Source organism: Rhinolophus sinicus, chromosome 4 (genome assembly GCF_057876585.1).
Source record: "Rhinolophus sinicus isolate RSI-liver-muscle chromosome 4, RSI-T2T, whole genome shotgun sequence".
In the NCBI taxonomy this organism is placed as follows: domain Eukaryota; kingdom Metazoa; phylum Chordata; class Mammalia; order Chiroptera; family Rhinolophidae; genus Rhinolophus; species Rhinolophus sinicus.
The window spans coordinates 23,954,314-23,972,161 of record NC_142504.1 but is presented as its reverse complement, the minus strand read 5'-3'; the positions used below and the strand labels follow the sequence as shown (position 1 = coordinate 23,972,161).

General features: G+C 33.0%; 1 protein-coding gene across 4 annotated transcripts in view; it reads right to left on the bottom strand.

Annotated features, from left to right (window-relative positions):
• DGKB (diacylglycerol kinase beta) overlaps window positions 1-17,848 on the bottom strand; it is a 647,688-nt gene that overhangs the window by 457,054 nt on the left and 172,786 nt on the right. For all 4 annotated transcript variants that reach the window (XM_019727049.3, XM_074340800.2, XM_074340802.2 and 1 more), the window contains 3 exons: window positions 13,664-13,713; window positions 10,373-10,447; window positions 7,062-7,181 (listed from right to left, as the gene is read on the bottom strand). In XM_019727049.3, coding sequence (XP_019582608.1) covers window positions 7,062-7,181; window positions 10,373-10,447; window positions 13,664-13,713 — 245 coding nt within the window. The remainder of the gene's footprint in view (window positions 1-7,061; window positions 7,182-10,372; window positions 10,448-13,663; window positions 13,714-17,848) is intronic.

The following is a 17,848-nucleotide window of genomic DNA, read 5'->3' as shown; positions in this document are numbered from 1 at the left end:
CCTATTATCTCTCCAGGGCAGAGGGTAGGTTTACTTAATGTCCAGTAAAATAAATCTCAGCAAAGGTTAAGCAGGTTTGTTTACTGCACATTATTTATTAAAAAAAAAAAAAAAAAATTAGTTTCCCTAAGCCAGGGTTCCAAGCTCTAATGGTGCACACAGCAATTACTTGGGTTGTACTGTCACCCTTATGATACTGAGGGCGAGCAGAACTGGCTTACACATAAAGTTCCTACTGCTTGTTTTACTGTGAATTAAAAAGTCCTTGGTCTCTGACCCAGGAGTCTCATGTCCTCTGTCAGCATCCAGAATGAAACTGTGCCAAGCTAACTTGTTAACATGTAAGTAGACTAAATTTTAGACTCTTCACAGTTCTTGAAAATGTTCAGATTCATTTTTCTGACAAAGAACTAACATGCTCTCAACAAAAGCAGTTATGAAGATGTCATAGAGAGGACTTCAGAAGACTTCAGTTTTAATTTTCTTCCAAAACTTATGAAATAGGCTTTGTGGTAATTTCTGGATCCAGCTCTAATGTTCTCGAGTCATAAGATTTCTAGTATGTTCATTATATGAATAGAAATCTTTAAATACTTGTTTAACTTTGCTGTATTTTCCAAACTGTCTATATTTTTAACTTTCTATTCCTACAAATAACAATAAAACATCCTGATGTGAGAAGTTTGAGTAATTGGGTTGTTAATATTTTTAAAACATATTGATAAAGTTTATAGTTTAATGCTTAAAGAACATTTTAAATGAAAAGGAGGAAGGAAAAATCCAATTTTCATATGTATTACTGTTCTTATAATCCTTGTCATTTTATTTTTAAATGATTGTCCATTACATGCGAATAAGTCTCATCCTGTTGAAGAGCACATATGGACTAAGCTAGCTGGCATTTTCCTTATCAAAAAATAAACAAGTCTGAACGTGGGTGTTCTGTCAATCAGAACACTTAGCCATGTTACAGGCTGCAACTAATGTACAAATCCATTACCCAGACATAAAATGCTTTACCCAAAAACAAATTAAATAGCTTTATAGCTCTTAGTTGGATATATTGCCAAAATATGCAAAAGATGAAATATGTATGTGACTTCAAGAGAAGAAATTGAAACCAGGAGCCAACTACTTCTGGGCAGTGCGAATTATAGTCGAACTCTCTGTATTTTCTTGTCTTGTCTTGTTTGTCTTATTTAGATTGTAAACTTAGTGGAGGAGGGGGAGAATCTGTTCCTTGCTATATTCTATCAGCCAGTTGAGCATATGCCTATCAGTATTTCTATTGCAAATAAATATTTATTGTCATAGAAAGGAATTCATTTTTATAAGAAAGAAATGAAGAGGAAATCTGGAAGGCTTGATTCCTGCCTACTCTGAAAATGTGGATAAGCCATTTCACCTTTCTTCTTATTTTCCTCTCTAATAATATGAAAGTACCCACTTTCCTCTCCCAAGCCGTGGTGTGTGTTTTCATTATGCAATACCTGTGAAGTCAATTTAGCTTCTCAGAAAACTACTGTTATATAAATAGCAAATATTACCATCATTGGGTTGAGTTGTGTAACATCCCGAAGTTTCAGCCTAAAGATTTTTAGAAGGATGTTTGTAGGTTTACCATACTTTATTGCATAAAAAAATGTGTTCTCGTGATTTTTTTTCATTATCAGACATTATTCTTAATAGAAATCTTTCTTGGTATTTAGAAAAGATCATATTTTATAATACAGTAGTTTACTTCTGTGTTTGTGACAAAGGAATGCTTAACGAAACTTAGGCAAGTTCACACAGAAAAGGAGCTCCAGGTTCCCCCTCTCCTTTTTATCCTCTAGAAGCCAAAAGGAGGTTTCAAAGGGAAAAAGTCCTTTGGAACTTTTGATACCTATTTCATTATCAATACTGATTTCTAAAGTTTTAATTTTTTCCCCTGAATACATTTAAGATCACGTATAGTATTCAACTGAACTAGGGCTATTAGAAATAATATCTTTTTGTTTTTTCAAAAGACCTCAAGGAGGAATTTCACTGATGTCACGGCCAAAATGCTCCTACCATGACACCTAGCCATGTCCCCATTTCCGTTGATATCACTTATAACACACAGAAGAGCTAATGTTGCACATTAATTCCAAGTCATTAAATAATAAGCACCATTAAATTACCTTACTTTTCTGTTCAAGGTCTCCAAAAAGTTATAACAGTATGAAAGAAAGTGCTTTTAGACAAAATGATGAGTTATATCAGGGCTGAGCAAAAGGAAGGAAGGGAGAAGTTTTAAAATTCTGAGTAGATTTGAAATCAACTGCTATCTCCAGGTAATACTTTCTGAAATCTGGCTCAGACCCGGCCATTCATTCCTTAAGGTTCAAATGCGAATTCAACAGTGGCTAACACCACATAGGCATTCTCCTTGAATGACCTAATCTGGAATCTCAAGAATTGTTTCATTTATCCAGCTTCATAACTCCTTTGTAGATTGAGCAATGTATAAACAGCAGAAAAACAACTTAACAAAATTAAGTTTTAGAAAACCATGCAGAACATTAGTTTTCCAAATATAGCTTAGTCTATTAACAATACAAGATCTTCTGCTCTTTATCAGACCCAGAAATTTCATCATGGAACACATTTCATCAGAAATCAGGAGGCAAACCAAAAGATTACTTTTATTTTATTTCGTTAGGCCAAAAAAACAAGAAAAACAAGTGTCCTAAAACATTTCAGTCAATGGCCAAGTTTAAACGACCTGGATTAAAGACCAGGATTCTGTGAGTACATAAAGTGAAATCAAAATATATATCCATTCAAAAATCATACAGGCCAGACGTAGGCACAACCATCCGAGACTAAGAAGTTCAAGTATCCTTATTTTAAGCAAGGCTCCTACTTAAATGTGTATCCCTTTTTATATAGTAATATGAGCTTAGAAATTCTCCTTGAAAGATCTAATAATGATCTAAGATTATAGACTTTCGGAACTGAAGTATTATTAATTATATTGTTAATTATATTGTTATTCTAGGAAATATTAATATATTATTAATATTAATTAATACTAATATATTATTAATTATATTGCTCTTCTAGGAAAAGGAATGTTACTGGAAGACTATTAGAAAAGGGAAGGAATATTCTTCACTAACTTCTCTTTGTATGTCCAGAAAGGATGACTGAAAGGCACAAAATGACCTAGTTAGTTCATTTAACAGTACCCGGTTAAGATCATTATGATGCAGTTCACAGTTACTCTACTATCTTCACTAGTCTTCATGTCTTACTTGGGTTGTCTAATTGAGCTAAAACAGAAGGTATTAGATTCCTTTCTCCTAAATGACTAAAAATACATTAAAAATTTTGTTTGTAGTGTGACAGATAGAATAAATCAGGGGTCAACAACTATGGTCCTTGGGTCAAATCTGGCCATCAACCTGTTTCTGTAAGTAAAGTTTTACTGGAACACAGCCTTGCTCTTTCATTTACGTAGTATCTGTGATTGGTTTTGCTCTTAAATTTAGAGTAGAGCAGCTGCAACAGAGACCTTACGTCTCTCAAAGCCTAAAACTATTAACTATCTGTCTCTTTACAAAGTTTGCCAATTACTGCAGAGTTTCTTATTAGATACAGTTATTTTTAAAATTCATTCAAAACTGAGATTTTTTAAAAAACAATTCTTCAATGAGATAAATATTGAAGGAAAAATGAGTAAGTCTCAGGTATAAAATTTTTATTATAATCAAAATCACATATGGAACCTGAACTCTCAATTGTCCTTTAGATATAAGCGACTGTACTTTTTCTTTTCACATGGGGTACCATGAAGTTTGAAGGACTTCTTGTAAGAGAAAGGAAATGACTCTTACTCGATCATTTGCTAGAGAATCAGGTTCTGATAAACTACTTTTCTGATTTGGGCACTGAAACAGGTAGTATTGAAAATAGATTAGCTTTTAAAATTCTGTTAAGGGAGAAAAATAAACTATAATAAAGTCACAGCTGCTCTGCCTTACATTAGTGAGGATTCCTCTCCCTGGACAATATTCTTATCTGTGTAATTTGGCGAGTAGACCACAGTCACTTTCAAATACACTGTGGTATTCAACATGCACTGTCAATTAGAATCTACTCCCCAAGCTCATAATTGACAACAGACAAGAGCACATACAACAACATAACATGACTGTCCCAGCAATAAATAGCTGCGTTCAACCTAAAGCTTCTAGATTTCCAATTTGATAAGCAAAGGGGGGTGGGGGTGGCCCAAGGGGAATGGCACCATGAATCAAATTCTCTACAGGTAATAACATAACACATTAACTGCCTACATAAAAGGAAATAAATCTCAATTAATAATAATAATAAAAAAAAAGGCCTTCATCATTCAGTTGTCATTGTGTCATTCCTGCTTTGTAAAACACTTACCATGCCTTGGGATTAAAAAGCTGTTTCTCACAAATTGATGCTGTTTTGTGATCATAATTACATAGCCTATGCATTTTATTAAAAGACAATTTAAAATATTACTGGCTTATTCTTTTTGAAAAAGTGAAGGAAAATGATATTATTCTTTACAGGGGAAAAAATCCAAACTCCGTTGTTCACCTATAAACTTTAAACAATGTAGTCCTGCCATCTAGTGGCCTTCGCTGGAACCACAACTTTGGAACACAGTTCAGGTTACTACTTTGAAACCCTAAGTTGATATCCCTTATTAAGCTCAAAAAATATACTTTTTACTAAAAACACAAATTAAGTTTAAGAATATGATTATAAAGTAAGTCATGCATCATTAACTTGATGGACATTAATGGCAAAGAATTGTCATTCAGTTGAAATAAATTTACTGCTACACTAAAAAATGATGAAGTATTGGGTTTGTTTAAAATATTTTGAGTTAAATACATCTAGATGGCTTATTTTTACCCGTGATATTTTTATTTTATATGAATAAAATAATTGACAATAGACAAAATAACTGACAATAAAATAAAACAATTGACAATAATTGACAAATTTATAATAAAATTGTAAAAAATACTTTCCAAAGAAAACCATAATTTCAAAATCTTTCAGTGATATTTAAAATATAGGTGACTTAGTCTCCATTTCTGCACTTTCCTATCCGATTCACCAATGACCAAATGGTTCAGTGACTGATTTCTGCATCTTCTTTCATTGTCTCATACTAGAATTTCCATAAATGTTTATAATAAACAAAATTTCACTTTAAAAATACAAAATTCCCTTCCATTATTAGTATTAACACTTTTTGACATCATTTGACAACTATTTTTGTATGCTTGATTTAGTATACTGAGTATACGCTAAGCCTTAAAATGTTCACATTTTGTCAATTTCCTTGTATTTTCTCCTAATAGTTTGATTTACACATTCTTTTTTGTCAGAAGATATATTAAATGATTAAGTAAACATTTACAATACAGAGGTACAGGATAAATTATTACAAAAAGATACTAGGTTATCTATAGTATAAGAAAAGTCAGATATAAGGAAAGATGACTTCATTAATTTTCAAAATGTAGACATATATACCAGAGATGCCAAAAAATGTATACAAGTGGACACTTTGGTCAGCGTTGCTCAAGCAGTAGTTCACCGTAATCAGAAGTGTCTGGACACTGATAGTAACCACGTTGAGCACCTCTTGTAACTGCAGAAGTCAAACGTGACTTGTATTCAATTTTGTTATTAGTATCTATTAAGTATTACAATTTTAATACAGTTTTCCTTTCTTAAAATGTGTATAAATTTTTTGCACCCTCTGTATATCTATTAACAATAAGATCTATATATTCAGTTTTTGTTTTAAGAATTTTTTATGTTAAGGGCAATTTCCTATATATCATCTATTAGTAATTTTTCTTTACTTCCTCTGGCCATGTCTAAAATCTCATACATACACCTCATGAAGGGTAAGATTAACCTCAATGTAAGAGAATTTGAAGATCCAAGTGAAAAAGAGACAAATGCTAAAGAAGCCCATTTATATATTTCCCCAACCCATATGTAAATATGTAGAAACATGTTTGTATGTACTCTCACATGTTTTACAAACACAGACTGTAAGATTTTTTAAGAGGTGACTTTTAAAAAATCAGTATCTTGAGTAACTGTGGTAAAGCCTTAAATCTGCAAAATTGGTATTGCTGGTAATAAGCATGAAACGTGTTGGGGTCAGCAGAAAGTGATGAGTACTGAGGTTCTCGTATCTCAAAATTCTAACTATTATATGTGCTTTCCATTAGAAATGCTCTTTGAATCTAAGTACACATTTTCCTACATGCATGATGCAGTTAATTCTTGCTTAATTATTAACGCTAAAAACAAAAATTTTGTACTGACTCATTGAATTTTTTAAATTAACTGTTACTGAAATTAACATCAAGATGGAGGCAGCAAGATTTGGTGTCAAAGTCAATATTATATCACATCTGAAAATAAATTCATCCATTTTATTCCCCCAAACCAGTTATTTAATTACCACCAGAGGCACTGATACAAGAAAGTGTTTGACAGACTTAGAATGAATGGCTGATCTGATCTGCTGATATGTAAGGGGGAAAAAAAAATACACACACACACACACACACACACACACACACACACACACTCAACCACTTCAATATATAATTGGCTCCTCCGAGTATTAGTTATCAATTAAATAGATCATCTTCATAGGGAGGGGGGATGTGGAATGGGAGGAAGAACCACAGAAAGCAATAATATTGGGGAGTTTCCTGTATTAGATAAAATGAGAAGGTCAATCACTTTTTAAACTAGATTACACTTTAAATCCAGGAAACAAGAGAGAAATTATGTATTAAATAGTAAGTTAATACCTAAAATGAATCAGTATGTTTGTGACAACTATTACTACATAAGTAGTTATTGTTAAATTGCACTGTGACATCCTTATTAAAAGTTCCAGGCACTCACTACATGCTTAATGGGAGAAAATGGCCAGATCAATTTACAACTGAAATGTACAGCAGAGAACCCACTGACTACCCCCACGGCACCCCCTCTGTGTAAGTGCTTACATTTTCCAAGCCCAGGAGCACAAGAAGTGGAATTGTTGTCATTCCCCCTTGGATCCATTCCTCCAGAGAGACCGTTCCATCATGATCATAGTCAATTTCTTCCATCATTTCATGGAGGATCTGAAGTAGAGGAAGAGAGGAAAAACTTACAATAAATCAATAAAATCAATTTCATATGATATAACAAAGCATTGCATTGAATTGGTCATAACTGTGACTAGCAGCTAAGTGGAGAGTTGAGATAAATATCTACGTAACTTTGTACAATGATAATCCTATTACTGAGGATACAGTTTTAGGCTTTGCTGTGATTTCCAGAACCTAACTACTTTCACAGGTCGTTTAGAAATAATTGCTGAACTTTTCAATATGTTGTCACTGAATGATACAGGTAAAACAAGAAGGGATCTTTAATGTAAGAGTACAAATGGTCTTTAATTGCTTCCTCCAGATTATTTTTTTAATTCAAATATATGCCAGATAATGTCTGAACAAATTAACTTCACGGCAAAGAGCTGAAATAATTCTTTGCTAAATGGTAAGAGGAGGGGGAATTATGTTGCTTTTAATTGCTTATTACAACTTAATAGAGACAAGAAGTTAAACAATCAAGTCATTTTTCACTAGATTTATTTTCTAAAGATGAGTTGCACAGTGTCCCAAAATGTTGTCCACAGTGTGTGCTGGTAATACATTTATCTCTTGGTTTTACAGCCCTTGTATCAGTATTCAATTCAAAGTGTAGTGGTGAGGGTTAAATGTGTTAATATCAGTATCCTCGAAAAGCATCTAGCATATATAGAAAGTGTGATATAGGTGATCTTAGTGTTATATTAGCAAAAATTATAGATGAGCTCTAAATATACTACCCTTGGCCACTGGGAATGCAAAGTACTTGCCATCTGATTGCATCTAAATGGCAAACATGGTAGAACTTCAGTGAAGAAAGTGGCCACTGTTCTCTAATATGGACATTTCAATCAATTTGGAAAAAGAAAGAAGTGTAGAGAGCATTGGAACAAAAATTTGAAAAGGTGCAATAAAACGAAATACTTAATATGTTGATAGAAGTGTTGTTTGCCTACAATTCCCTGAACTTGGTGGATGACTATCTTACTTCAGAAAGTGTTTGAAAATCAGATTATTTTCCTTTGGAACAAATAGGTATTGGAAAGAAAGAGACTTTTTGGAACAAAATGGTGGTGAAATAATTACTCCATTATTCTCAAACTGAAACACAGTGGGAAATTATTTAAAATTTGGCAAATGGCATAAGCTTTCATTAAAATGTCCTGCCCCTTGAAGGCAACCTGGTGAACTATGAGAAAGGAATAAATGAGATGATAACTAAAACACAGAGCATTTGTTTCAGATGCCTGATGCTTTCATTTTGTACCTAATAAATCTAATGCTAGAGCTTGGGTAAGTTTTTTTTGCTTGTGTTTTTTTTTTTAATCCCTTCCAAGAACATCTTCCCTACCAATTGCCATCAACCTCAAATGCTCAATTCTCTTAGTTCACGTATGCCAAGTTTATCAGGGTCTGACAGTGTGTACAAATTCACACACTTGTTTCAAATGGGGAGAGCTGTTGAATCATCAGGCAGGGTGAGGCAGTTATTTGACAGCAAACACAATCACAAGGGAAGTCTTTTACTTGACTTTCTACTATTTATATCACTTAATAGAAGTGGCAGACTTACCTGTGTGTGCCACAAAAAGACAAATAATGCTACATAGTTTATTATGTATTTCCCATCAATTATTTATCATAATTAGACTGCCTGGCCACCGACTGGTCCCTTCCTTAGAGAATCTAGAACACCTTTTCTCAAATCCAAGCCACACACCTCCCAAATATTTTTAGGGGGAAGTGGTGGTGTCCACTTCTGCTTTGAAAGCTGGTGATAACAAGATCCCCCTTCCTTCCTTCACTCCAGTGAGGAGAAGAGGTTTTATGGATAGATGAATAATATTCACAGGTATTAAGGTGAGCAGGATGGAGAAAGTTGTGTTAGATTAACATAACCAAAAAGGGCAACCTTATTTATAGGAAGTCCCTCGATTTCAGCAAAAATAGTATTAAGATGAACCAAGCAGTATTCCTCTAATTAAATACATGTTACCATAAACTTTATCATTCCATAGACAAACTGCAACATTGTTAACATCTGCCATGCATATGCACAGCACAGCCTGTGCATTTTCACATCCAAAAAAAGAAAAAAAAAACAAAAAACAGTTGAGCTAAAACTTGGAAAAGCCATTTCCCAGTAAGAATGGTGTCCTCCTTTGTACATGACAATGCACATTACTTTGTTGTACTCTCCTGGCAATGATTTCCAAAGCAAGGGAAATGCCATCAGAACTCTTACATCACATATTCATGCCTATTCATGCCATTATCACGCTGATAACTGTGTAATTGTGAACAGTGCTTAAAGAACAGGCTTTTTTGAATTCATATAAAATACAAACCATTTGAATAAAATTGATTTGTATTTATTTGATTCATGTACAATTCGCTAAACTTAGTCCTTTTCAAAAATAAACTGAAATTACTAACACTTATTATCTTTCCCCCGAAACTGTGGCTAAAGTAAAAATTCCTAGTAAACTACGTTTTAATATACATCTGAATTATGTTGTATCTTTGGTATAATTCTATTAAAAATAAGAAGTTTTTATGTTTTTATATGCATTGTTAGGTACTTCTTTAGTTGATTTAATTAAAATTTCCTTGCTCTATTTAGCTGAACAGCTTTGGACGATTTTGGAGTCTCAATTTTCTCATGTGTAAAATGAATAAAATAGTAGTATCTACCTCAGAGAGCTGCGAGCATTAAATAACACACATACAAAAGCTAGCACAATGAACTATACACAGTAAAGTATCATTCATCATCTTCTTAATCACCTTCATCCTCTTTTAGAATGATTATTTTAGCCATTCCCATATAAGGAAAATCATAGAGATCAAAAACATATACCAATTCTGACTTTTTTGATGGCATGGTGACAATGTGACAGTGTCCATGAGCAGCTTCTGTTAATTTACATGTATGGAGGACCACCACTCAAATTAATTTCCATGAGGAAGAAAAGCAAAAGCCACTGCTAAGAGCTTCAGAACACCACACACGCCGTTACTTGTTCAGAATCCACTTTGGCTACTGATTAGAAAGAGTAATTTAAAAGTTATCAAAAATAAAAAAAAAATCAAATGACAGTAATAAATTAGCGTTCCAAAAAAGACAAAAGACAAAGGGGCCTTCTAGAATTTAGCCAACAGTTAGTCATTCATATACCTACTGGATTAAGTTCAGTGACATCCCACTCAAGGTACTCTGCAACATGCATCATCTGACTGATAATATTTTCTAGCTCCTGGAGAAGAGAGAGAGACAGAGAGGAAGGGAGAGGAGAGAAAATGAATACAAAGTCTTAGTAAATACTCTAGCTTTGACTTGCAATAATTATTTTATTCAAACTGTAGCTCAAAAATTATATATATATATATATATATATATATATATATATATATATATAATATATATATTTATATAATTAAATATAAATATATCTTTTTAAAAGGTTTGGTGAACTATACATGAAGAGTCCAAAAATAAATTTACTTTTTACTTTGTCTAGAAATCTTCACCAGGAGAGGGCACACTAGACAAAGAAAGAGTTTCTTCCAGTAGAAGATTTTAAGGAAGAAACTCTTTCTTTGGAAAGGAACAGCTGATAAAAGTGGGAGCAGGCATATTTTCACAAGATGTGATTTTTAAATCATGGCGTCTCCTGACCTTTTGGCTTGAAAGCAGGTGTGGAAGGGTGGAAGAAAATGTTTGAGGGCAACTGAGAGGTTTATTTTTATTTCTGATACACTGAGAACGTATATCCACTGTGGCAGCCATACATTAGGATAATAGGGAGTGTTCAGGGTCATGATTGCAAGGCTAAATACATGTAGAGTTTATTTTTGAGGGGATAGAATTTTAATTTGAATTTTCACATTATTCTGCTCAAATATCAACTCTTGAAGAGCTGCTAGTAAATACATACGGCTTGGCTAAATAAATTAAAACATTTTTTTCAAACCTCGTTATTTAATGCTTTAATTTTTCCCTCTCTCCAGAAAAAAATTAAAGATACATTGTAAATATTAGTAATTTTAAACGTAGTAAATGATATAATTAAAAGTGGTGTTTAATACTATGATAATTTAAAATATAAGTATAAAATAACAAGGCTTCAAAATATATTAATCAAAGATTATTCTACTCAAATCTCTGATCTAATAAATGTAGTTAACATTTATAGTATGAAAATAGATTATGGTAAAGTGCTTTTTGGGGGGAAGTCATGGATCCCTCTGAAAAACTATTATAATAAAAGCTATTTTCACACTCTTCAGAAAAGATCTAATCATGAAAATGTCATTTATGTAACAAAGGTTGCTCCAGAAACAATAAAATATAAATATGTTTATTTATTACAGATAAGAAAAAATGTAAACACAAATCCCTTGAAATAATAGGTGTGTGTGTGTTACTAATCCTACACCTACTCCATTTTTGCTTACACCTTAATGGTTTGGAATAATTAAAGTCCCTGGATTTAGGGACTTTATGATTTCAGGAGCGGATACTAATTTTTGTGGATCATTATGAAGGCATGCAACATTAGATAAGTCTCTTAACCTCTCTAAAACTCAGTTTCTTCATCAGTAAAAGTATTATTTTTAATATTCTAATCTTGCTTAGTTTGTAGAGTTGCTGCAAAGATTAAACATGCTATTATATAAAATTCATTCATCTTGTCTGGCATATTGCAAGTGATCTATAAACATTAACTAGTATTAATAGACATAGTGGTCATTTTTCAAAGTATCAATTTTCCTCTGTTTTGCCTCTAATATGTGAATGGCTACACCTTTCAATTTCTAAGACAAATAACATTAGAAGGTGCAATTTCAACTTCATATTGAAGGATTTATACTGGGCAGTAAGTTCTGTGGAAGAAAACATAGATAGAAATTAAATCCAGAGCTTTAATTATAAAAAAGACTAGCTTAATAAAAAACAAATGTATTTATCCCCAATTTATTGTTTAATATTGTGAATATAGTCACAGATATTACTAGTAATATACTATATGTTAACAAAAAAATGGAAAAGACCAAAAAAAGCATTTGACTGAATTTTCAAATCAGCTGCCAACCCATGGCTAAAAGCCTAGTACTAAAGAAACACCCTTTTAATTTAATTAAAAAGAAACATTAAATAAAACAAATTTGCAGTAAAAATATAATTTGCATTAGTGTAGTCAGAAGTGCTACAATAAGCATATTGAAAGACCTAGGAGAAATTTAAACTCCTAGCTGTCAAATGCCACCAGAAAATGAGCAAATGTATCATGCAGCTTAATATTCCTAAACAGAAAACTGAACACTAGTAGGCACTTAAAAATAATACCATTTGAAAAGATAGAGACTTAAACATAACAACTCCCACAATCAGATCATCAATTCAGACTGGTGTTCATTTTCCTGAGTGGGAATTATATGTTTTTCTTGCTCTCCAGAGAAGTTAATGCATCATTATCTTCCTCAGTATTACAAAAGTATGTCCCAACTCCATTGCGTTGCTTGTAAAAGTCTGTTGGAGTTCTGCCGTAGGGAGGGACATCAGGTGATGGAGAAACTCATTACCAGAAATAATGTTTATTTTAATCAACATTAAATATATCAAAACTTTTGTTTTGAGATACCTGTGCACTTCAAAATTTCTATAATCTGACACTTGCTTTTTTATTAATAGCCTTATATTTCCTTTATAGAACAGGAAGTAATATGCAAAATGTTATTAGCAAGTATGAAATACATTATTGGATGGAGCCTGAGACAGATTTACAGGAGGCACTAATTTGTGCAGTAGAACTGAGTCTAACTACTTTTCTGAAAACTGTTAATGATTTGCATATATTAGAAAGAAAATAAACCTTTAATTATTCCTTTCAGTTAAATCATACAGAGATGGTATTTTTCCTCTATTGCTTTCTCCAACTAAAACTATAGCATGAACAAGTTGCATTTAAAATTGGATGAGAAATTTTAAAAAGGGAAGTTTGTCAAAGCAATTTGTAGATGTATTTAGCTATTTCAAAAGCATATATGATTAAGAATACTTTCAAAAAGTGGGAAAATAATGAAATGATTAAGTTGATTATATAATTCCTTTAAATTCTACTTTCATTCTTGTTATTTTCTGTAGTGTCAAATCTCATAATTTTATTTTTCTTTTTAGATCAATGGCCTCAACCGTCTCATGTTTTATTCAGACAAGGTTGGAGTCCTTTTTATCTTTCAGTGTATAAAAAGTCACTTTTTTTGTAGTAAAATTATTCAATACAACAACTGTAATCCTAAGTTTCTTCAGATCACACTCTTTTAAAAAGTCAGATGATAAAAATGCCGTGTGAGTGCATGAAAACTATATTAAGTGCATCTTCTGTGGTAATAGCTATAAATTTATTCATTGCATTTTTCAGAACAAACTACTTTGAAATTTTCTGTGAAAATCTGAAGAAAAAAATTACCGAGCTGTCCAGGAAGCCATTCCCATCCGTGTCATAGAGACGAAACATAACTAGAAATAAAAGAGATGTTGAAAAAAAAGATTATAGGTGAGTAAGATCAGTGTTATGATAAGGCATATTCTTTACATTTTATTTTCTGTTGAAAACAAATACTAAATCCCTCCCTTACTCAAAGCAAGTGATTAGTGAGATCATTCTCAAGCTAAACTGAAAAGGAATTAATCAGTTAATAAAAATACTGGCTACCAGATATAAAGTCTATCAATTTTTGTTACATATCTATGAAACACTAAAATGTACTGTTGCTTTTAAAGTTCTTTATTACAAGAGCAGTAAATGGCAATTTAAAAATAGTAGAGGAGAAGATAGACGGGATATTAAAGGGCAGAGCGAATAAGAAAAAAACAAGTGACTCAGAGGTTTGGAAATCAATTATAATTTGGAATCCACCATCCACTATTGCATGAGCTTAGTCAAACACTGTTTTCTTCTCTGTAAAATGAGAATAATCACCCTATCATAAGATATACATTTGTTGTGAAAATTAAGTGAGGTGATACACACAAATGCATATCAAAAGCCATAGTTCACTACACAAATACAAGCCATTGTTTGATTGATCCCCAAGCAGTATGGGAAAGAAAAGCTTAGTGTCAAAGGAGGGAATTTTTCTGATAGAGGATGACAAGATATAAACTGCATAATTATCATGGTTATAATGGTGCAGTTGTTTAAATCTGAGATGTAGTTTCATAGGGAAACCGCTCTTTAATCAAGTAAAGAAAAGGAGTGTTGGCTTTGTGGCACTGAGCTCAGGAATGCAGATGACAGAGGTCCACGACAGGCCTGGGGATTCCCTTGTATAATTCCCACACCACCAGGAGTCTATTGCAGAGACTGCAGGTGTCGATTTGAGATAAACAGAGAAGAACGACACAGCTGTAAAAATAGAGGAGTGGAAGTGAGGGTTTGTGTTGGGTTTGTATTAACTTCCTGGAGAATCTTGATGTCTGAGGTCTTAATATTAGATAAAGACACTGATAACTAGGAGATACAACTATGCAATGAACTTGAACATATATTTGTAACTAATTTTTATATTTCTATTTAAAAAGCATTATTATATTTCACCAATTCTAAGATATGACTCTTTATAAGATACTGAATGTGTCTGCACATCACTAAAAGGAAAAAAAATGCTGCCAATCTATCCTGCTCTATGTATTGAAAATGCAAACATACTTTAAAGATGTTAAAATGTAAGGGGGAAATGTGTACCTATTGAATTAAGGGAAATACTAGGCTGGCTAATAGACATAAATGTCTTTATTTGCAACCCATGATGATTGTTCTGTCTCACATACTCAATAAATGAGAGTAAAATCCAAAAAGGGAAACAAGGGAAAAAAAAAAAAAACTATCACAACATGGATACTAACCATTTCAAGATTTTCTAGTATAGCAGAAAATGGTAAAAATATGTTTGTCAATGGCAAGGACTCACACACCACTCAGAGAACAGGTTAAGTACCAGGAACAAGGCAAAGACTTATGAAAGCCTAACTGTATGTTAGAAGGAGGGACACTTGTAATTCTGTGAATCCTTATGAAAGTAAAAGACTGCTAAACCATTTCATGCCGCTCAGATGTATGGGAACTTTATACCTATTGGTAAACCCTGCTAGAAACATGAGCTTGAAGACATACACACAAGTGGGGTGTGCGTGTGAGTAACTATCGTTCATTTCTGGCAATATCTGAAACTTCTTACTATGTTGTGAAAGCCACATTTTACAAAGCACAGTCATAGATGAAACACCAGATACCTTTCCTTTACTAGCCTGACTTGAAGGTAGACTTGTAACATGACCCAGGCTCTACCAATCAGAAGCAAAAGTCCAGATGATCAATCAGATGCTAGTGACCCAAGAAACAAGGACCTACACAGAATCCATTCTGGTGACAGCAGGCAGCAGCAGCAGCAGTAGCTGTGACTGGAGGTACAGCATCCAGGGTCCTGGACGTGTCAGGGGTGTTGGCATTGAGAGGGGATCTGTGCTCAGAGAGGCAGCAATGGTGTTTTGTTTTGTTTTATTTTTTCCCCAGTACAATTTATTCTTAATTTTGCTTTGTTTCTGGAGAAGTAGCCTCCAAATCTGGTTCTCCGCCTAATGATTCTGTGTGTTCCTTAATATCATTTAAGAAATAGTAATAACCTGCTTTATTAAAAATAATGAAACACTAACCTGCTTCTCTGTTTCCCATGACATGATACACTAAACATTAGCTTTTAAAAATGAACATATTATTGAAGCATTACACTTATGGAGAAGTTCAACATTCAACAAATCATCAGAGTGAACACACCAATGAAACTAATTATCCAAGTCGAGGAATACAAGATTGCTAATACAACTGAACCCCTCTCATAATACAAATGTTCCCCCATCGTTATTTCCACTCCCCTTTCCAAAGTTAAGCACTCTTCTGACTTCTATATGCACTCTTTTGATTTTAACATCATTTATTGTATATTATGTTTCTGATCTTTATCTGTACTAGTGTAACATTCACTCACCTATTTTCTGCATATTATTCTAAGGTATAAAAATATCACAATGTATTCATTCTAAACTTGAGCAATGTTTAGGTTGTCTCCAATTTGCTATTTCTATAAACTTTATTGTAAATGGAGTTTATGCTCAGATGAACATTTGCCAGTTGGTTATCAACGGGTAAAAGGAATGTCTGGGTCAAGGAATTTGCAAATGTTTACCTTTAGTAATATTGCCAAACATTTCAAAGTGGTTTTACCAACTAGATTCTCAGTAGCAGCCTATTAGAGTTTGACTTGCTCTACATCCTCACCAACACTGGGTAATGCCCATCGAATTTAAGCTAATTTGCTGAAGGTGTAGTGGTATGTCACTAAGGTTTTAATTTTCATTTCCCTGATTACTAGTGAGATTGAGCTAATGTCCATATGTTCATTGTCCAGATAGGCTTGCATGTTCCCAGCATAATCCAGAACCCCACTGTTCCAGTTCTAGCCTGTCTCACTGCAGTTACATGAGAGACCTATAGTCAGAAATGCCCAATTAAGCTTTTTCCAGACATAAAAATGAGAGATAATAAAATGAATTCTGTTGTCTTAAACCACTACGCTTTAGGGGTGATTTGTTACAATAGGAAAAGGAATAGTATGGATACCCAATTACTGAAAAGATAATCTTCACTGTTCTGCAGTGCCAACTTTGTCACAATCAAGTATCCATATAGGTTGAGGTCAATCTCTGGATTCTCCATTCTGTTCCATTGACTTGTCTATTACTGCATCAATACCACACTGTCTTAATTACTACAGATTTTTTTTTTAAATATCTTGATATGCAATGAAACATACCCTCTAACTTTGTTCAACTTCAGCTTTGTTTTAGAAATTGACATGCCAATTTTAAAATTTATACAGAAATAAAAAAGGCTAAGACTTCCCAAAACAACCTCAAAAAGGGAAAACAAATTTGGAAGGTTTACATTACCTGACTTCTCAAGGGTTGCTAAAAGTCAAGGGTAATCAAGAAAGTGAAGTTCTGGCTTAAGGGCAGACAAATACAACAACAGGAGAGAATAGAGTCCAGATAGAGATCCACAGACACATGGTGAACAAGAATCCCCAAATAATTAAATGAGATAAGGGAAATCCTATTAAAAATGGCAATGGAACTAGATGGATATTCATATAGAAAAAATAACCTTGACTCTTACTTCATGCTAAACATAAATATTATGTCAAAATGATTTTGAACTTTAGAACAAGCTATGACTTAAAAAAACAACTCTGTAACACTAAAACTAATCTATAAAGCTTCTAGAAGAAAATATAGAAAAACACCTTCACAACATTAAGGTAATCCAACAAGAATCATCAATGACAAAACAATAATTAAAAAAATTGAATGTCATCAAAATTAGAACTTTTGCTCACACACACACACACGCAAAAAAAAAAAAATAGAAGAAGACAAAGAAAAAAGAAAGAAAATAATATAAGCCTGCTACACACTTGAAAATTTTTCAGAACACACATCTGACACAGAACCAGAATATATGAACAAATCCCAAAGCTCAGTAATAAAATGACAAACAATCCAATAAACAAAGAGGCAAAAAAAAAGCAAATATTTC